General features: G+C 42.9%; 2 protein-coding genes across 3 annotated transcripts; both read right to left on the bottom strand.

Annotated features, from left to right (window-relative positions):
• Window positions 1–1,447: 1,447 nt before the first annotated feature.
• Window positions 1,448–7,708, bottom strand: NAGPA (N-acetylglucosamine-1-phosphodiester alpha-N-acetylglucosaminidase). Of its 2 annotated transcripts, none has more exons than XM_043979631.1 (11): window positions 7,556–7,708; window positions 6,830–7,303; window positions 6,274–6,413; window positions 6,035–6,143; window positions 5,596–5,724; window positions 5,054–5,262; window positions 4,760–4,807; window positions 4,306–4,434; window positions 3,828–3,953; window positions 3,675–3,735; window positions 1,448–2,427 (listed from the first exon to the last, which is right to left on the bottom strand). In XM_043979631.1, the coding sequence occupies exons 1-11, from the start codon at window positions 7,687–7,689 to the stop codon at window positions 2,211–2,213; spliced, it is 1,776 nt and encodes a 591-aa protein (XP_043835566.1). In that variant the 5' UTR covers window positions 7,690–7,708; the 3' UTR covers window positions 1,448–2,210. The 2 variants fall into 2 exon arrangements, with proteins under 2 accessions (XP_043835566.1, XP_043835567.1); XM_043979632.1 differs by having other exon boundaries at window positions 6,274–6,364; window positions 6,898–7,303.
• Window positions 7,709–11,570: 3,862 nt separating this feature from the next.
• On the bottom strand, window positions 11,571–19,719 carry LOC122752437 (UPF0764 protein C16orf89 homolog). The gene is made up of 8 exons (XM_043999282.1): window positions 19,530–19,719; window positions 18,358–18,507; window positions 16,638–16,788; window positions 16,357–16,474; window positions 15,492–15,627; window positions 14,886–14,990; window positions 13,952–13,996; window positions 11,571–11,659 (listed from the first exon to the last, which is right to left on the bottom strand). The coding sequence occupies exons 1-8, from the start codon at window positions 19,717–19,719 to the stop codon at window positions 11,571–11,573; spliced, it is 984 nt and encodes a 327-aa protein (XP_043855217.1).
• Window positions 19,720–20,998: the final 1,279 nt, after the last annotated feature.

The raw sequence follows: 20,998 nt of genomic DNA, 5'->3' as shown, positions 1-20,998 counted from the left end.
CTTCCAGCCTCTAGACCCAGGCCTCTATCCATTGTGCCACCTAGCTGCCCAGAAGAGACTTTTAAAGGTCAGCTAATACATGTTTCCTTTGCGAAGTATCACACATCATTCCAGACATAGGGAAGTTATTCCATATTTACTGTTTTCTGTAAGATTCCCAAACCCCATCTCTTTTCTGGTTTCTCAATTATATCCATCCTGCCTCCATCCTTATTCCCCCTCCCACCTTGCAACCATGTCACAGGATAAAAACTATTTCCGTATGACCACGCAATTAGATTTGGAGTTCTTGGTTAAAATTCCAGTACCTGTGTGACCTCAGGAATAGCACTCAATCCCCCTGGGCCACATCTTGCTTCTTTGTAAAATGAGGGGGCCTGGACTAGAAAATTCCTAAGGTTTTTCTCACTCTAAATTGGATGAATTAAAAAGATTTTGTGAATGTGGTCATTGTAAAAAACATGGACTTTCCTTAGGAAATCCAGAGGGAAGTTTTTTGGATCAGAAGGCCAAAAAGAAGCCCAATGAACCTTGAGCATCTGATTGTGTCTGCCTGATGGGATCTCGCTTGTTCACGTTTACTTCTCCCATGAGAAAATGTAGGAACTGATACGGGAGAGATTCCACTGTGTTCTCTATGATTGTGAACAAAGTTTTGTCATGTCCTTTGCAACTCTATAAAGGAAAAGTTCTCTATTATGGACCCTTTTTGAGTGTGGTTGCACTAAGCACACCTCTTCTGAGATCGGTGGAGGCCGAGTAGAGCTATGTACCAGCTGCTGTTGGAGTTTTGGCTATGAATGGCAAAGGTTGGAAGGAAGGAGGTAGATGTCAGTATTCTTTGGGAAAGGGATTGGATTCGATGATTTCTAAGGTCATTCCTTCATTTGTTAAGTACCTTTGTGCCAGACACCGGGGAGGTCAACAGATAAAAACAAAGCAGTACCTGCCCTTAGGGCCCTTACATTTTAGGGAGGGGTAGGTGGGCTGAAGGGGGAGACAAAATACGAGTAGGCCAGTAAACATAAAATACATGTAATTCCAGTGGACCACTACCAATTGAGAGGATCAGAATAAGACTTGTTCGGGAGATGATACCTGAATTGAGTCTTGACCTAGAACTCTATGAGGCAGAGGTGAAGAGCAAGTGTATTCCAGGCACGGGGGTAGCTAATGTAAAGACAGAGCCTGGAGAGGTTCTATTTTGTATCTTTAAATGCATAATAAATGCTTAGTTTTATGAATAGCTTAGTAAATGCTAGTTATTACTACTGTGATATCAGAGGTACATGCTTGTGTTTATGACTAAGAGACTTTGCAGGAATTAATAAGACCTGTCAACACACTCCCCACCTTACCCCATCACAGGCAGGTCTACACTGTCCGAAGGCATCAGTGTAAGAACTGAAGATTATTCAGTTGATGATTGAAAAAATACTCCATTGGCTCCTTTCATCCCTCAATTTATTCAAGTAATAGAAATATTAATCAATGAAAAGAAGGACAAAATAGCTTGTCATGTAAAAATACCAATTTCATTCTCCCCATTCTCTTTGTCTTCAAAAAAGCAACCTATCACAGGGGGTTAAAACTTTAAATTAGCATAAAAAAGTGGTCTACATAAAAGTGACCTAATATGGCCTCAATTTTCCCACAGGAATGAATAAATTATAGGAAGGCTGAGATTTGCAAGTTTCTCATTAGCCCTTAAAGGCCTCTTTTCTATCCATAGGTAGGACTTTGGCAATGGATTATATTTTGTTTCACCATGATTCCAATCATGATGAGAATGGTTCTCCAGCTGCTCTTTTCCCCAGGATAACTGAAGTCCCTTTGGCACAGCTACATCCCCACAGAGGACATAGGCATCTCACTGGACAAGCAGACACAGACAGGCAGGGGGAAGAGGCCAGAGGCCCTGCCCTGAGAGGTAGAGCTGGGAGCTTTATCTGGGAGTGCACTATTGCTCTGGCTGGGGGCTGTGATGCAGCATGACATGTAATGGGTAGGTGGGCGGGCAGGCAGGCAGGCTAGGAGACTGAGGCACAGGTATCCCAGCTCCTCTGATCAAGGAGAGGGCCAGGGCCAGGGCTGGGATTGGCCTTTGAAGTGAAACCCTGGTACATAATCCTCATCTTGTTCTCATCTTCTGTCTTAGGAAATGGAAAAATCCACAAATCAATTTTTCCAGAGCAGATACTGGCCACTTCTCAGTGTTCTGAGTCCTTAATGCAGAGGGTGGGGTCTCCTTGTTGCTCCTTCTCTAAGGAATGCAGCTCCCCATTCATTTCCTGCAATGGATGGTAAGCATACTCTCCATCCAGGCGCCTCCTGGATGCTCTGGAGCCAAGGACAAAAGTCACATTAGCAGCAGCACTGAGCAGCAGCAAGAGAGCCAGGGCCAATGTGAGAGACAGCCAGGCCATCCTAAGGGGGAAAAGACAGATCAAGAGAATGGTTACAGTAGCTCCTCTCCCTATCTTCATGTTATTTGTCTCCTCTTAAGTGTGAAACATAAACAGAGGATAAGCTTTCCTTGTAGCCTCTGGGTTCAACTTTGCCTCTTGGGTCCCTAAATCAGTCAGGGCAGATATGGAAGTACTAATGTCCCCCTCCAAGGCAGGGAACCTGCTTGCCTACCCTGCTATGTTGCTACAGCAACAAGACAACACTCTGACCCACCCTTCCTGAGCCAGGCTTGTCAATCAGGTTCTATGCACCAGGGAATCTGGAAATTGTTGCCTCCTACTTTAACCCATCAGCCCTTGCCTAGTCTTTTTATTCTAAAGAGCTGAATGGAGATGTGCCACAACCAGCACTGGGGGTCATCAGTACACCTCATAGCACTGGCTGTGGCTCTTGCCTGGATTCTGAAGAGAGGACTTGATGAAGCATCACTGACACCTGCATCTGGGCCTGGGGAGTCCCATGCTACTGGGAAGAGACTGGCTGTTCTTGGCCACAAGTCAGGAGGAAACATCAAACCTATGAAACCTTCCTCTTCCCTACTCCCTACCCTCCTTAGAGATCTCAGTGGCGCACAGCTGCAACCACCCTGGACTTCCAGGCCTTGGGGTTGGCAGAGAAGGAACCTATTCTTTCACTGCTTCTACAAAAGTAAATTCTTTTTAATCAGACCTGCGACTTCATCTACATAGGGAACTCATAGTAAGAAAACTGCCTCCACCGATGTAGGGCAGCATCTACTCTACTACTGCTTTAGAGGGGCACTGAGAGATTAAGTACAGAGCCTGGAGGCACAGAGCCAATTTGTGTCAAAGGCCAGACTTGAAAGTAGGTCTTGCTGACAGGAAAGCCAGCTCTGTCCTTTACATACTAGCAACTTCTCTAAGCCAACCTACTTTCTGGGTGTGGTGCAGACCTGTAATTCCAGCTGCCAGCAAGGCTAAGGCTGACAGAACGCTTGCGTTTCAGAGCTCTAAGCCGATTGGGAGGCCACTCTAAGTTTGGCCTTACTGTGGTAAGCCCGAGGCCAGGAGCCCCCATGCTGCCTAAGGAGGGGTGGACTGGGCCCAAATTGTATATGGAGCCAAAGCTCCTGTGCCAAGTGGAGTGGGCCCAGGTCTGTGAGTTGCCCCTATACCTCCAGCCTTGGCAAGATATAGAGACCTAGTCTTAAAAAGTACAAAGAAAAAAAAAAAGAGCCAACCTACTTTGTGAAGGGGTGTTCTTCATTCTTTTTAGGTACCATGGAAGCTTCAAGACACTGGCCAACTGAAAAAATATACCCCATACCCAAAGAGAAGTTGAGAGGCCTGGGAGGAATAGCCTTCCCTCCCCTCCCAACTCTCTAAAGAAAGGTATACCTTGGGAAAGGATGTCCTGCATAGTGGAGGTGAGGTTGCAGTTGCCAGTCTTGGGGTCACAGGGGCATGAGCTCTCACATGTGCAAGCATGCTGGCAACTTGGGCCATACCAACCTAAGGGACAAACTGAAGAGAGGGAGGAAGAGGGTAAAGACTACAGCACAAAGACCTATCTTTCTTCACATCAGTATCTCAGACTGCTTCCTTTATTCTCCAAGTCGGCAAATAACAGGGCTAAGAGTTCTATTACTGCCATACAGTGATGAGGGTGGAGGGTGAAGGCTAGGCAGGAATGAATGGAGCTACATGTCAGCACATTCTATCTTTATTTATGCCAGCTATGTTTAGCAGCCTTTTAGAAGGCATACAGGAGAGGCTGTGGTGCTGTCACCATCGCATCTCCTGGGGTTTCTCTCTTCTCTAGGTCCCAGGCAGTTCCCCTTGTTTCAGGAGGTTTGAGGCTGTAATCCTTTCTTACCCTCAGCACAGGTATCTCCTTGGAAGCCAGGAAGGCAAGTACAGGTTCCATGAATAGGGTCACAAGCAGCCCCGTTCTGGCATTGGCACTTCTGAGCACAACTGACCCCGAAGCTGCTGTTGGCACATGCTAGGGCAGAGAGTAAGTCAGGGAATGCTTTGGTGTAAGCCCAGCCTGCCCAATGCCCGATTTGCTTAGTGCAGGATGCTCAAGGATGATTAACTTTATCCTAAAACAACCCAATAAAGGAGGAAGAGGAGGAGGAATAGACAATCTCCCCCAAAGCGCAGATGTACTGTCCCCACATCCCAAAAGGCAGATAGACTGTCCCCACAACCCAGTGGCTACATTATATGTGACATGGGTGACATTTCCCCTGAAATTCATGAAGCTAAGGATCACCATTGTAGCTATCATGGATAGAGGGATGGCTTGAGTTGGTGCAGTTGGTTACCTTCACTGCAGGTATTGCCTGTCCATCCAGCATCACAGAGGCATCCAGCTAGAGAAACAAGACAAACTTATCAGTCACAGGAGTTGCCAGGCTCTGACAGATAAGACCAGGTCTACAGCCTTATGATCCCTGGAACAATAGGAGGGCTCAGTGAGAACCAGACAGGGGGGAGAGTGGCTACCTGTAGGCATAAATGTGACTGCCTCTCCCTCATCATCTGGCTTTCTGAACTTCAAGGGAGGAGAGACAGATGCCTCCCAGAGGAGAACTGCCTTCCCTACCCATGCCACTTACTCTCAGTGCAGAGCCCATGGAGGCTACAGTTGGAGGGGCCACAGTCCAGTATGCTGCAGTCATCTCCCCCCCAGAAGTCCCCAGTACAATGGCAGATTCCCTGCACACAGGTCCCATGACCATTGCAGTCCGGTGGATTGCAGCGTGGCTCATGCACACACACGACTGTAGAGATACGGCGGGGACAGCGCCACATGCTATCATCCTTGCTGGAGAGAAGAGGAATCCCATGAAACAGGGGCACAGGAGTCAGAGAAGTTTCCCCTTCATTTGGGACACGTCTCCTCGCCATATCAATTCTTGGCAGCAGGAGGAAAAGAGCCTCATCAGACCTCCATAGCCCAAACCCCTGCAGCAGTGCTACTCTTAGATAGACTGTCCAGCCTCAGCTATGGCCTTCTCGAAACAAGTCTGTCCTAGTTCCAAAGCAATCCTTAAAGCAGGGGACCCTTGTTTAGGAAATATCATTCAGTGAAACTTAAGAGGGCATAAACTGATCTTTGCTGGAGTCAATGTGAAGCTAGGATTTCTTGCATACTCACCAATGGTCCGATGGGTAGTTCGCCAGGGTTCCATTGACAACAAATGTGGCCGAACCTCCACCATCCAGGTTAATCGCATTCACCACTCCCTGCTTCTTTAGGAACTCGGCCATCTCCCATAGGTTAATGCTATAGCATGAGGCCCAGAGGTGGAAAGAGTGAGAATATGAAGGAATCATTCTTTGGAAATGAGGGAGGTAGAGAAGAGATAGACAAGGGCTTGGGGATCCTGTTCCCTGGGAAAGACTGACCCTTGGGAAGAAAACTAGACGTTTAGAATGACTTGGGCAGCCCCAGTGACAAGAACATAGTTATACAAAGGGGCTATGTTTTGGGCTGTGAATAAGGTCAAAGAAGGGCAAACCCTCCAATGACTGAGATGGCAGCAAGCAAAACCCCCAGGCAACCAGACTCCCACCATTCCCAGGATCCTGCTTACCCTCGTTGTTCAGTCTGTCCATCCGCATGGAACAGCACCAGCCGGCCTTCTCTGTCATGTCCCAGAGCTGTCCGAGCTGATATCACATTCACAAACTTGCTAAATGAGCCTGCACGGGAAGGTATCCATGTGTTTAACTATTTTTTTTCTCCTCTAGAAAAATGGCAAACATGCATATTCCCCTTTGCTAAGCCCCCAACTGTAAATTATTGAAGGTAATTTCCCTTCCAAACCCTCACCTGTTTCCTGTGTCTTGTCGCATTCAGTCTCTTCACTTTCATTAATGTAGACATGTCCATCTCTCAGCAGCCACACCACCCCACTCACCAGCTGTACAAATGGATTCTTTGTGTCCAGCACCTCCTCCTCAGACAGGTACCTGGAACAGCCCCCCATCACCACACAGTGGAACCACAGCAACCACTGCTCAAGAGGAACAACTTTTGGAAGGGCTAACAACCCCAGTTCAAGTTGCCAGTGTTATCCTTCCGCATTAGAGAAGTAGATTGGTCTCTGCTTTGACAGAGGGGATATAGAGGGAATGGGTAGAGCACAGCAGCCACAGCTTGAAGCTCTCTAGAGCCATACTCTGTTTCCTCACTGGGTGAGGACAAAGATATTTTGGGGGTAGGAGGCAGGCAGGGTGTGACCTAAGGTATGCTATAATCAGTCTCTGTCTTCCTTTTCAGGAGGGATGTATCTGCCCTAGTTTACATCTCTCCCCAAATAAAGTGGGGTCCCTCTACCTCCAAGTGAAGCCTGCCACCCCTTAGGCCCAATTCCCTGTACCCTCACCCTGTGACCAGGGTCCCATCCTGGCGGATCCCGAACTGGGCGTTCTGTAGCCCCCCAGAGCTGCTCACTTGAGACCCGCTGCTCACTACATTCCCTAGGCATTCTCCTGTGTCCACGCGGAAGAAGCCACCGTTTTGGGCCACTATGCAGCCAGCTGCCCTGGCGGTCTCCTCCACTGTCACCCGCCTCCTGGCAGCACAACCGCCGGGTCCTCCGGGCTCTAGGACTGAGAAGCTATGCAAGGGCGATCCAGCTACAGTCAGGTGGCCAGACACTGCCCGGTTAGCGCCGTTCCTAGTATCCAGGAAGTGGGAAACAAAGTGATGGATGACGGGACCCGGAATGGGGCGAGCCCTGGCAGGCGGTGGCCAGCTCTCATGAGGACGGGTCCCGTTTCGGACGGGCTGGCAGTCCCGTGGTAGGCGCATCCGAGTCCTGGGATAGGGAAGCAGCAGGTCATCATCCAGGGAATCCCTGTGGGACAGCACAGAGTCACAAGAGCGGCCTGGGGCGGACGGACACGGGTAGAAGGGCCAGGAACCCCGCGGGCAAAGCCCCGTCAGAGAAAAGAAGAGACTCGGAGTCAAGGAGCAGGGGCGGAGAGAACCGAGCGCGAGAGAAGCCGGCAAAAGCGGAAGCAGGGCCAAGGCCCACAGGCTCATTTGTGCCCAAAGAGTAAATTCAAGGCCCCGTCCCATCCTTCCCTCCCAAAGCAACGATACTCACCCCGTACTCAGCACAAGGCTCAGGGGCACCGTCAGCAGCCAGCCCTGCAGCACCAGGAAAGCGTGAAGCGAAGAACCTATGGAGGCCGCCATGCTGGACGCTGGCCTTCGATCACATGAGAGTCCACGTGACATCACCTCCCTGCCTGGTATTCCGTAGCCGACCTCAGGTGTGGAGGGGTGGGGCCGGGTATTGGGCTCACCACGCCTTCTCCTCGCGGATCTCGCGAGGTGTCAGTCTCTAAATGAGATTTGGAAAGTTTGCGAGTGGGAGGTGTGTCTCCTGTCAGTTTCTAGGTCAGTTAGCATTTGTGCGTAGTGCTAAACACTGAGGAGACCCCCCCCCCCAAAAAAAAGCCCGAAACGGCCCTGTCCTCAAGGAGCTCACGATGTAAACAGGGAGACAACACACACGTCATTCCGCCCGTGCAAGAAAAATGCAGACTAGAAAGTTCACAGTCTAATGGGGCAAACGCCACGGAAATGGCTGTGTCACATAAAGAACATTCGGGGTCTGCAAGGTCACCTCGGAGGAAGGCACAGCAGCCGCTGGATCTCAGCCCCTTTTACACAGACCCCCCCCCTCCCCCGCCCCCAACCCCCACTACACTGCATCCAAACTGGCTGTTCCCAAAGGGGCCCACAGGCCTCCCTGCCCCCGGATGCCAGGCATTTGGGGAAGCCTTTACTCCCAGCTCATCCTCTAGGCCTGAGCCACATTCCTTCGGCCATTCGGCTCTTCCTGTCCCTTCTTTTCTTTCAAGGCTTAGGTCAGGTGGCATTTCCTCTAAAGTCTTCCTGACATTCTCTCCACAATCCCTCTTGAACCCAATTTTATTCCTCCTGCCTCGAGTTTAAGCGCTAACTCCCTCTTCAGATTGTCTCTGGGCCACATAATGGTTGCTCCAAAGAGCAACTCGTTTGTCCTTTTGTATTTTTTGTATTCTATGAAATACAAGAATAGGTATTATAGTTCTCCTAAAGGACTGTCAATTTAGAATAAGAATTTTGGAAGCTACAATGTCGTTTGATGCTTGCCAATGATGGAAAAATAAAAAAGTTGTCATTGTTCCACTGAAGAGACAATTTACAGCTCACTTTTTTTCCAGGTACATTTTGGTTTGAGGAGTGGAAACTACAAATCTTTTTTTTTCTTTTTCTCTTCAGGGCAATGAGGGTTAAGTGACTTGCCCAGGGTCACACAGCTAAATACGTGTCAAGTGTCTGAGGTTGGATTTGAACTCAGGTCCTCCTGAATCCAGGGCTGGTGCTTTATCCACTGCCCCACCTAGCTGCCTCTCTACAAATCTTTTAACTCCAAATATAGTTAGAGGCTGAAACCTCTCATTGTCTACTTTTTATTACTTTATTGGTTTGGTAATAGCCTTATTATGTAATTTTTAAAGGTAGTAGTCAATGGTTTTTGTTAGGCATGGGGTTCTAGGACTTTTGGACAAAGGTGGAAACAATTGACTTATTTGGAGAAAAAAGACTTACTTTAATGTCAGAATTAAAGATCACAAAGATCTCTCATTTTTTAATAGCACTACCATATGCCATCTCTCAAACTTTTATCATTGGATCATAGATATTGAGCTATTAGGGACGTTGGAAGTCATCTAGTCCAACCCCATGATTTCATGATAAGGTAACTAGGGCTTAGGGGGTCGAATTGACAGGTCATAGTAAATAGTAAGCATCAGAGGTGAGGTTTGAACCCAAGATTTCTAATTAAAAACAGCTTCCTGTTTTGCCTGCTACTTTCTTACTGAATGAAGCCTAATATCATAAAAATAGGAAGTAATCATATTTACAGCTTTCAAAGGTGAGGAACTTACTATCATCTCATCCTAAGTAACAAATTGCGGGTTAGTGGAGAGAAAATATAATTTTATGGTACTTTTTTATCCTAGGACATTATAAATCAAAGCACTGGTGACAGTCCATATTTATCATATTAAATTTTTTGAAAATTCACTTTCATGTTAAGATTGAAGTTCTTCTGACATATTTATAGTTTCCAAACCACAGGTTTAGTTATGATTGAGCTTTGTTTAGAACAACTTGTGAGCTCAGGTTTCTTTTTTTAGAGCCCTTTTTATTTTCTGATAAAACTTAAGCTTCTAGCGTTCATTATTTTTAGCCTGTGTTGAAAATCTAGTGTATCTCTGGTTTAAGGTAGTATCAAAATTCTAAAATAGTTGGTTGGGGTTCAGCCCAATTTTGTCCAAAATTAAAGCCTGTCTAGTCAAATTTTAGTTTTCAGTCTAAACATGAAAAAAAATCCTTGTGTTATATGTGCAAATGCTTTGTGTATATTAGATTTTGACCCACTAATTTCCCCGAAATCGATGAGATCAAGAATCAGTCAAATCAATCAGACAAATTGTCAAGATCATTTCTGGATTCTGCACCTTTGAAAGGCATATGAAAAGGGTTAAGAGAGCTATAAAGATGATTAAAAGGATAGAGAATACCACCTCATATGTACGGATAAAAAAATCCTGGGATTTGTTCAACTTAGAAAGAAGTGAATGGTGTTTTAGTTCTGATTCCCAATTATAGAAGATGGTGACTATTTTTCATCTTGCAGTATATCTGGAGGGTGGTAGGATTTAAATTAGAAATGAGTTATAACTAAGGAAAGTGATGAGATCTCTTTAGAAGGTCCTTCACTATAGAATAACTTTTTATCATTTGGTGATGGCTTAACTGACTTGGAGGAAAATGAAATGGACTTTAAAAGTATCTTTTAGCCATGGGACTCTGGAGTCTGATTTTCAAAGACTGAATAGCTACTGGCTATAAATGACCAGTCCCAGGGACAGCACATGGACACATGCTATGGCTCCTGCATGGTCCATAGGTGACATAACATATCTGAGAATTTCAGCCAAAGGAATTCAGATATACTTTCATTATCCATGGATTTGAATTTAGTACTAGAAGATGCATTCTAGAGTAAGAGTGCTATTCTTGGACTATTGTTAGTAGAAAAGCTTAAATTTCCTATCCTGGAAATGACAAAACATATTACTATGGAATCTGTATTTGTAGGTTCTGAAAGAGCAGGCCTTTTCCATATTTCTGCCTGTGTCCTAAATAATAGGAAAACACACTTACACTATTAATTGAATGCAAATGTAATTTATTATTGTAGACATATGCCTCTATAAAACTGATTATCCCTAAAGATAGGCAAACAGATTGTGGAAGTAGAGGAGCTGAGCTGTGGAAGACTGCTAAATAACACTTAGACTCCCCAAAAGGGATCACCAGCAGGGCAGAGTATGAAGAAGTCTTTAATAGTCCATGCTTGGTAAGTCCATTGTGGTAAGGGTCCTCATTTGTGGGCATTGTGAATAATCATTTATAATTTAAAATCAGATACAATTAATTATGAAAAGGGCTGTGAGAAGGAAATGCTGTGGGAGTCTACCTCAGTAAGTAAGTGCTATGAAAGTATAATACTTTTAACTATGATCATTGTGCTATCCTATTCCCAGAATTTACCACATTTACCTATTTACCATATTATATACGGTATCTCCTAGTCTATATTAAGTGGGGATTTGTAATTCTAAGAATCCCAGCCTCAGAATTTCCTGGCATGAGATGACTGGAATTAACCTTTCCAGGGTTATTATATTAGAAGGAGATAAGAAACTTTTATTGTAAGTTCTGTGAGACATTCAATACTTATTCAACCTTTTATCTCCTCTAGCACCTACCACAGTTCTTTGCACATAAAAAGGTGCATAATATTGATTGAATCCAACTGACTTTGATTATTCCTGGGGACCAGTCATGAAATCAACAATGTTACTCTGATCCTTCTTCTATCTTTATTAGCTTTGATTTTTCAATAACACAAGATTTTCCAGTCTGCTGCCTGTACTTAGCTGATCTCTTTCCTTACAAACATATGCAAACTCAAAACCTAAGGGAACATATGACAAAGAGGGTTATCAGGTACAGAGACATCCATTTTAGTCACTGGTTGGTTTTGTAAAGCATTAATGGGGCGGAGAATTTTCTGTAAAGTAATAAAGAGAGCCGCCCAAGGAAACAACTGCTGCAGCTGTATTCAGAGCAGAACAATAACCTAGGGAGAAAGAATCTTGTTAGGATACACATCAGATATGCTTTTCATTACTGCTTCATTGCTATGGTCTTAGTTTACCTAGAGTTTAGTAAAACTCTTGACAAAATATTTCATACTATTCTTAGAGTGAATGAAGTGATATGGATTAGACAAGAATATAATCAGAGAGATTCAGAACTTTCTGGATGGCAGGCTCAAAGAATATTTTTAAATAGTTTGATGAAAGGGTGTGCTGGAGCCAATTCTAACCTACTTGGAAGAGCTGAGGTTACCATAGTTCTACATTGATGCCCTCACTTATTTATTCAACTTTAGGGATGGACATTTAACTTCATGTGGTAATGCTTCATTTTATTTAGAAGCATTTTTCATCTTCAACTGTGTCACATATGTGCCTTTTTTCATTAGAACAATTTCCCTAGGATATGATGGAGTCAAGACTGTTCTTCCATTTCACATAAACTAAGTGGAAGTGGGAATCCAGACTCATGCAGAAATGCAAAGAATGGAGAGTGTCTTGCTCCTCCATTCCAATCTTACATCCTTTCTTCTGTTTCCACAATACTAATGTAGAACTTATATGTTTAAAAGAAACAAGAAACTACAGATCCTAATGCAACAGGGAAAATGTGACCTTATAGATATTCATGAGACCTGGAGAATAAACTTTGACTAGACTACGGCTAAGAATGTATATACTCTTTTTTTTTTTTTTTTTTGGTGAGGAAGTTGGGGTTAAGTGACTTGCCCAGAGTCACACAGCTAGTAAGTGTCTGAGATCTGATTTGAACTCAGGTCCTCCTGAAACCAGGGCCGGTGCTCTATCCACTGCACCACCTAGCTGCCCCTGTATATACTCTTTTAAAAAGAAACAGAAGTGGGGGGTGGGGCAGCTAGGTGGCTCAGTGGATAAAGCATCGACCCTGGATTCAGGAGGACCTGAGTTCAAATCTGGCCTCAGACACTTGACACTTACTAGCTGTGTGACCCTGGGCAAGTCAATTAACCCTCATTGCCCTGCAAACCCCCCCAAAAAACTCCAAAATACAAAATAAAAAGAAACAGAGGGAGGAGTAGCATTGAATATTAATAATATATACTCATGTGAAGAAATCCAGGAACCAGAGGGAAAAAGCATAATGGAGAGTATTTGGGTGGAAGTCAAAGCATGGAAAAATGGAAGAAATTTTGGTTATTTAAAACATTACAGTATATCTGGACAAAAAGAGGAAATGGGTAAGGAGTTAGAGAATAGAGCAAAACCTGGCACAGAGTTACAACAGCGTGATGAGAGGCTTCAATCATCCGGATATATATTGGAGCTATCATGCTATGGAAAGAAGGGCAGCTAATTTCTTGATTTTCCTGATTGATCATTTTATCCTTCACAGACTAGAGGAGCCACAAGGAGAAATTCTATTCTGGATCTTATTCTCACTAATGTAGAGGAAAATGGTTGCTGGGGTGGAAACAATGGGAATATTAAGGGAAGTCATCATTATATCCTAGAATTTGTAATAGAGGAGAAGAAATTTAGGCATAATCTGACACATACCCTAGGTGTTAGAAAAGCAGTTTTCAAAAGGTTCAGAAAAAAAGATAGGTAGGATCCCATGGAGCAAAATGCTTAAGGGAAAGTTAATTTAGGAGGAATGAGATATACTAAAGAACAAAATTCTGAAATTATAAAGGAACACCATCACTGTTAGTAATATTTGAAAGATCATGGAAAATGGGAGATGTACTGCATGTTTGGAAAAGAACAAGTATTTTCCCAATTAAAAAAAAAAGGAAAAAGTAGAATTTGCATACTTTAACCCAGTGAATTTGACTTGATTTCTGGGAATATTCTCAAATAGATCCCTAAAGAGAGGGTTGCAAAACGTCTAGAAAGGGATTACAAAGAAGTAGTTTGTCTTTATCAAGAACAGGTCACTGCATCAAATTTTTAGAGAAATAAGGAATTACACCAAGTATTTAGATTAGTCCTATGATATCACAACTGTTCTTATCTTTGTCACTTTTTAATCCCCAATTCTTTCATCTTTAAATCTTCTGTACTGCTTGACATTGATGAAGATGGTTTCCCCTCCACTTTTCCCTTAAAGAATATAGTCTAAATGTATATTTTCAGAAGAACAAATTCTATCTATCTATCTATCTATCTGACAAGTTATACTGTGTTTTTCTTAGTGAAATACCATGTATATGTGTATGAGGAGAGGACATGTATAGAATTTGATTGGCTGTCTTCATGTACTTGAAATACATATTTTCAGTCAACAATTTTACCTTCAAGGTGATTGTCTTTCATTGATGGCTTGTTTCCAATGACAACTAGTGAGAGAAGAAATAGAGGGGAATATCATGAATATGTACAAATTGCTTTTCTCTTCCTCTATTCTCATCTCTATCATTTCTGACTTGTGAAAAACTCCTTATATTTTTTCACTTCTAAAATGTCCTTCCAGTCCTTACTATGACCTAATAGTGCTATATAAATGTAAGGGATTATTATGTCTTCTTTCTTGTGTTCTAGAATTATTTTGCTTCTCCTTTTTTCTCTCTTCCTTAAAATTCTTCCATATTGTCAACTCCTTTCACAACCTCCATCTTTATGATTTTGACTTAGAAACTCAGAGAAAATAATTATTAATAATGAATTTCTTGGGGACCCAGAGACCCAGTTTTTAGTTCCTTTCTCCCTTCCTCCACCTTCCCCTCCCCCCCCTTCAGAAAGTCCAATTCTTTACTATAATCTCATTTGGGGCCAGCCCAAGGGTACAATAAGAATGGAGATTGATTCTTTTGTTTATCTTAATTTTTTTTTTTAGTGAGGCAATTGGGGTTAAGTGACTTGCCCAGGGTCACACAGCTAGTAAGTGTTAAGTGTCTGAGGCTGGATTTGAACACAGGTACTCCTGACTCCAGGGCCGGTGCTCTATCCACTGCGCCACCTAGCTGCCCCCCTTCCCTTACTCTTAATAGCTCTACCTCCCCAACACACACACAAGCACACACACACACACACACACACACACACACACACACACACACACACCCTTTCAATCTCACCATATCAAATGTTTGAGGAAATGGTATTTGATATTTCTAAGGAATCCAAGGGCCTGATGTTACAACCTCCTCTGATGGAATATGGTAGATTGCATTTTATCTTCTCTAACTCCTCAACTTCCCTACCACCAAGGCAGTCAACTTCACTTACATATCTTCCAATAACATCCTTCCTTAGAATTCTGCCAGTTGAGAATCATCTTAATCCATTGAATCTTGTAGAAATCTGAGTATCCAGAAAATCCACAGAGCATGACTGAGGAAAAGAAGCTGGGATTAGTCATCTTCCTAACAGACTGAGTGCCTTTGACAGTCCTTCCGATATACCTGTCTCTATCCCCATGTTCATGCCTTCTATGTCCCTAGGGCTCAGTACCAACCTGAACAATTCTGAATCTATTGAGCCACTGGGACTCTTGGCTGGTAGGGAAGACTACATCTTTGCTATAGCAAGAGGAGGCCTAGCCTAATTCAACTTTCAATTTAGCATCACCTCCCCCATTAAGAGCTTTCAGTCAATGTTGGATGAAGTTTATAGGTTCTCTGTGTGATGAAAAGTCCTAAAGAGATTTGGGTTTCCAAGTTAAAGAATCTCTAACATTTGAATTTACTTTATCCCTTTTGTTAGTCAAAAGTTCTCTTATTTTTTCAGCAGCTTAGGGGAGCAGGGTTGTAAAGAGGGCAGAATATGTGTGTCTTTATTTAAGGGCAAGGAAGATAATTTGGACTTATCTGTAGAATGGAAGGCAGTTCATACTATTTGTCATGAAGAGACTCCTATTTTGGAATGAGAATCCATTTTTTTCTATTCTCAAGTTCAATTCCATCATGTTAGTACAAAAGACATCCATGTAGTGTTTTGATCGGAGGAACAGTCCATCTGAACATTTTTTCTAGAGAACATATAATCAGAGAGCTTTGAAATGAGCATTGCTAGTAGTAATGAGTAGCACTTCTATGTAAACGTTTTGAGATGGATTTATAAATTGTCACTATATTTAAGGTAAAGTCTTTCGCCCAGATTCCTTTTACAAAAGTCTCCCTGGTTGTTTCATCAGGACCTGTAACTGTAGTGTTATATAAGAATAACCCTTTCCTATCCTTTGGAAGAATAGCTACAGCAGGGTTCAAGAGACTATTAGTACAAAGTCCCAGATGCCATCTATTCACCGACTTATTTCCATTCTTATCAAATGCAAAAGCCAATCCTTCCTATGCCAAGTGTGTTCCTAAATTTTAAAAAAGTAACTTAAAACATTTCATTAAGCTCTTGCTTTTTGACAATTGTTCCCACTTCAAGTTTTGGATTCAGAGGAGCAGGAAGGAAAAGGGATCTTTTTTTTTTTTTTAACAGTTGGTCCAAAAAGTAGTAGAGAGGTGCTTGCTAACATGGAAAGATACAAATAATTATAAATAAATTAATGCTTTAACCTGGAATCTGTTGGTACTTAGAAAGAGAACAAGATCCCTTATAGATTAGGGGAAAATATGGACAACAAATTACATACTAAAGGAAAAAAGTATTTGTTATTCTGATTTTCATCCCCATTAAAACACGTGTCCAATGTGTGGTGCTGCTGGCCAGCTTTCTGGTCCTCTGAAGTGACCTCCTGGGCACTTACCATTTGGGCTATTTGGAAGTAAGAGAGCTGTTTTATCAGGTCTGCAGCATTTTGTTTAGTGGCAGTCATCATTTTATTGCACAAGTCTGTGACTTGGCAGGGCTGTCTGTTCTCCTCCCTGGGAAGTAAACAGTCTTGGGTTGTTATATGGGAAAAGCAATGAATGACTTTCAGGAGAGTCATAGGCCTGGCTGTGCTGGCACAGGCCCTTGTCGCCATTATAGGAACTGGACATGGGCTAATGGAAGCAGGGAAGAAAGAAAAAGGACAACAAAACTCACTTGGATCCGAGTAAAAGTGTCATGCATGAATCGCTTATATTTGTTAGAAAATGATCTGTATTGTTAACCTTGGAGTACATCATGGAGGAGTTTGTGTGACTCCATGAAAGAGGAATCTTCCAAAAGTCTGGCTGTAGAGTCTCTTGGAATTCTGTCAGAGTGAAAGGGCAAGATATGATCAGTGAGACAGTAAAAAAAAATAATTTTATGTAACTTTTGATAGACCTGTTCTGGCCTCTTTTCTCTCCCTGCTTTGCCCCATTCCTTTTTCTTTAAGATTAACTTCCACTTACTCTCCTTGTATATATATAATTATTTGGGGGCAGCCAGGTGGCACAGTGATAGACTGTTCAGAAAAACTTGAGTCCAAATCTCTAATCAGATACTTACTAGCTCTGTGACCCGGGGCAAGTCTCTGATGTCTCACTTCTCTCCTCTGTAAAATGGGGATAATAATAGGACCAACCTGCCAAGGTTGTTGTGAGGACCAGCTGAGATAATATTTTTAAGTACTTAGCACAATGCCTTGCACATAATGAGCACTATATAGATATTAGCTAATATAATTCATTCATCTATCTATCTATCTATCTATCTCATCTATCTTCTATCTATCCATCCATCCATCCATTCATCTATTCATTCATTTATTTAGTATTTGCATGTTGTCTCCCCCATTAGAATGTTAGCTCTTAAGTTCAGATACCACAGTTTGTATCCCCAATACAAAGGCCCTGTGCCCAGTGCCTGGTACATAGTAAACACTTAATAAATGCTTCTTGCTTGACTGACAATGGCTTGTCACAGAATCATAGGATTTGAAAGTTGGAAGGGACTTGAGTAACTACACAGTCCAACATATATTGGTTTGAGAATTTGATTTCTATTCCACTGATGTCCCAGACATACCTATCCCATACCCAGATTTCTTGTAAGATCATAGATCCTACAAGGACCAAAGATCATAACCCTGGAACTATCAGGGACCTCAGAGACCAGCTAGTCCAACCTCCACAATTTTACAGATGTGGAAAGTGAGGCCAGGATGGTTAACAGACTTCTCCAAGATCACAGAAGCACTAAGTGTTAAAGTCAGGATTTGAACTTAAGACTTCTGCCCCCAGAACCTTTGTTGTTTCCATGTCATCCTCATGCATCACCCTGAAGGCAAATAGCTGGGGACTTATGGACAGTGCTAGTCCTTCAAAATATGGGGCTGAAATCAATCAGGAAATAGAATCCTCATCAATAGGAAGAGGTTCCTAATGGGCACATTAAGCCCTAGAGAATATGATAACTGGTGGATATTTAATTTTAAAAAAAGGAAAGAAAAACAAAGCAGGCACTTCCAGTTTGGTTAGAAAGTGAGGGTTCCTTACACTGGCCATGGCTAGAATGTCTATTCAAGATGACATTATGTATGATGTTATTCTGGGCTGGGCTTCCTAGTTCTCCTTGGTCACCTGGAGCTGCCAGAGGGAGATCTTAGTGTCTGCAGCAACTGTGATGAGAAAAGCTTTCTGCTACTGCTTCTCAGGCAAGTATTATGCTCCTGGTAATGTTTCAAGAGGCTAGACAGCTATTTGTCCACTCAGTTGCATTGGTTTTTCATGATGAAGCATGGAAGCTAGACCAGTTTTGTCTAGGAAATAACCTCTAGAATGACAAAATGTTTTTAAATTCTGCATTACTGAAGAAATTCTGTCTTCACCCATCTTACCTTTTAAGTACTTGAAGTCAACAATTTTGAGGAAAATTTTGGCTCTGGGGATGATTAATGACAGCCTTTTTAGTATCTCCTCAACGTGCGAGGTCAGATGTTTCATGTCAGAGTCATGGGCCCATTTTTCCAGGACACCTTGTAGTTGTGCTGTGAAGGAACATGGCAGGCCTGTGGATCAGATTTTGCTTCATAGGTATGCTTTGGTTTTCTTGATTCAGAGACATTTTTCTGAATCTCGTTTCTATTTATTTCTGAAACCTCCCCATTATTGTCCTAGGTCTCTCCACCAGGCAGGAGATACCAATCCCTACCCCACTTCACAGTTCACAGTTGGTCTGAAGGCAAGAGGGACAAGGGGGCTGGAAACAAGGGAACTCCAGTCCTTATTTTTTTCCATTTTTCTATTCCAATCATTTTCCAGAAGAAAAGCACCCTTCTTTCCTCTGAATACTGCTGTGAAAATGAATGAAGTCACATATGGGAAGTTTTTGACTGACTTTTATAAATGTGAGAAATAAGGTCTCTAGATAGCTGAAGGATGAAATAAGTAGGAGAGCTCAACTCTGTTATTTTTTCAGAGGCTGCAGAAAAGATCATTGTATTTACCTTCAGATTTGTAAGGAAAATTGAACCAGATAGTTTCCAGGATTGCTCTTGTTCCTCATTCTCCAAATAAAACATTACTAAAAATAGCCAAGAAATTCCTACCATGTTCCCACCTTTCGTGGTAAAGACCTTGACCAACCAAGCAGCTTCCAGAGTCTGCTAACTGAGAGAACCTTCCATTTCTTCTTGGAGCCCCTATTCTGGATTCTTCACATGAATAGTTTAAAAATTTTCCTATCTTGTTAGTACAATGCTGAAAGAAAATGAACCACAGAGACTGCCCACTCTTATCTTCTCAGTTGGCCTGCAGTATTCTTTAAACACCCATGTTTTCCCTTTTTATTTCCTTGTTATTTTTTAAAGTTCCTTGGATTTCTGAAAAGCTAAAAGAAGCAAGGGGGAAGGTCACAAAATGATGAAAAGTCACGTACCCTTCCTAAGTTTGAAAATTTTAAAGTTCCAATTCCAGATCATCTCCTCTCCCCAAAGTTTACCATGAATAGAAAGGTGTGAAAACAATTTCAGTTGCCATCCAACCTGTGTAAAAGAAAAAGTCACTTTACCTTTTAGCATCAAAAATCCCACCAATGCATCTAAATTAAAATCCCTGTACATCTTCTCCAAATAGGAAGTGGCTTTCCCTAGGGCAGAAAGGATCACTCTCCCCATGGCGACTTTGGTCTCTGAGTCATGTGAATTTTGGAGAGACAGGGGTGGAAAGAGCATTAACAGCAGCAGCCCCAGGAAGTACATGTCTCAATCCCCTCCAGTCAGCCAAGTGGCTTGTAGCAGTTCCTGTCCTGGATATCTCAAACACTACCCTTCATTAACTCTCAGCCCCCCCCACCCCCCATTACTCCTCAGTGGTCAAAAGGAGGAGCAAAGATTTCTACTACTGTAGACAAGCTGATGAAAATGCCAACTCTGTACTCTAGGGCAGCTGGTTTGGAACTGGTCTTAAGTAGTGAGTAAAGGGCTATGCACAAAGAATGTTAAGTATGACTTTGCCTATAGGTTAGAGCCCCAGGATGAAGGGTGGGGAGGGGGTCAGAGTGACTGGGTTAAGCAATTGCCCTGTTTAGGAATACATTACTGCCACAGGATTTGGAAAACCTTAGGCACAGCCTGATGAGGGGAGAGTAGGGAAAAGAAGCCCCAGACAGGCCTGCCCTTGACATCCCTGGGTTCAATGACGAACCTTATACAGATGGTTCCTGAATCTATATAGCCAGTCCTGTCTCCTGAACTCCAGTCCTACATTCCCAGCTGCCTACTGTACACCTCCAGTGGCATTTCAAACCCAGTCTCTTCCTCTACTAGACTTACTTCTCCTACAAATTTCCCTATTTCTTTCAAAGTTACAATCACTCCCACAGTCACCAAGGTTTGTAACTTTGGAGTTATCCTTGATTCTTCTCTGTCCTTTGCCAGATATTTCCAATAAAGCCTTGTCAATTCTATTTTTTTTTTTTTTTAGTGAGGCAGTTGGGGTTAAGTGACTTGCCCAGGGTCACGCAGCTAGTAAGTGTTAAGTGTCTGAGGCCGGATTTGAACTCAGGTACTCCTGACTCCAGGGCCGGTGCTCTATCCACTGCGCCACCTAGCTGCCCCAATTCTATTTTTAAAATTTAATTTAAATTAATTTTTTGGTCAATTCTATTTCAACAATATTCTCACATCACATCCACATTCTCAGGCCACATGGTCATCAGCCAGCCTCGTTCAGGCTATCATCTCTTCTCACTTCTCCCCTTGTGACAATGAACCTCCTAGTTGGTCTTTCTGCTCCCAACCTCCCTGCCCCCATCCCATTCTCTACCTATCTTTTGAAATAATCTTCCTATTGGATCAGTCTGACCATGTGCAGTAGGCTGTTGCCAGCCCTGTATGTGAAAAGTAAGGCAGCAAGCCCTGTGGCACAGATAGAATTTCTTTTTTTTTAATTTTTTTTAAATTAGATTTTTTTTTTTTTTTTTAGTGAGGCAATGGGGGTTGAGTGACTTGCCCAGGGTCACACAGCTAGTAAGTGTTA

This window comes from Dromiciops gliroides, chromosome 1 (assembly GCF_019393635.1).
Source record: "Dromiciops gliroides isolate mDroGli1 chromosome 1, mDroGli1.pri, whole genome shotgun sequence".
Lineage (NCBI taxonomy): Eukaryota > Metazoa > Chordata > Mammalia > Microbiotheria > Microbiotheriidae > Dromiciops > Dromiciops gliroides.
This window is presented reverse-complemented; position numbering and strand designations above follow the sequence as displayed.

What these genes read in the sequence shown, in the direction of transcription:
- NAGPA (XM_043979631.1), bottom strand. Translation starts at nt 7,689, where the DNA reads ATGTCACGTGGACTCTCATGTGATCGAAGGCCAGCGTCCAGCATGGCG. An exon ending in GATGGGACCCTGGTCACAGG is followed by an intron (nt 6,414 to 6,829) that starts GTGAGGGTACAG and finishes GGGCTGTTCCAG; the next exon opens with GTACCTGTCTGAGGAGGAGG. An exon ending in CCATGGGCTCTGCACTGAGA is followed by an intron (nt 4,808 to 5,053) that starts GTAAGTGGCATG and finishes TTGTTTCTCTAG; the next exon opens with CTGGATGCCTCTGTGATGCT.
- LOC122752437 (XM_043999282.1), bottom strand. Translation starts at nt 19,719, where the DNA reads ATGTACTTCCTGGGGCTGCTGCTGTTAATGCTCTTTCCACCCCTGTCT. An exon ending in ACACTTTTACTCGGATCCAA is followed by an intron (nt 16,475 to 16,637) that starts GTGAGTTTTGTT and finishes TTTACTTCCCAG; the next exon opens with GGAGGAGAACAGACAGCCCT. An exon ending in GAGTCTCTTCATGACAAATA is followed by an intron (nt 14,991 to 15,491) that starts GTATGAACTGCC and finishes TCTTTTCCTCAG; the next exon opens with TCATGCTCTGTGGATTTTCT.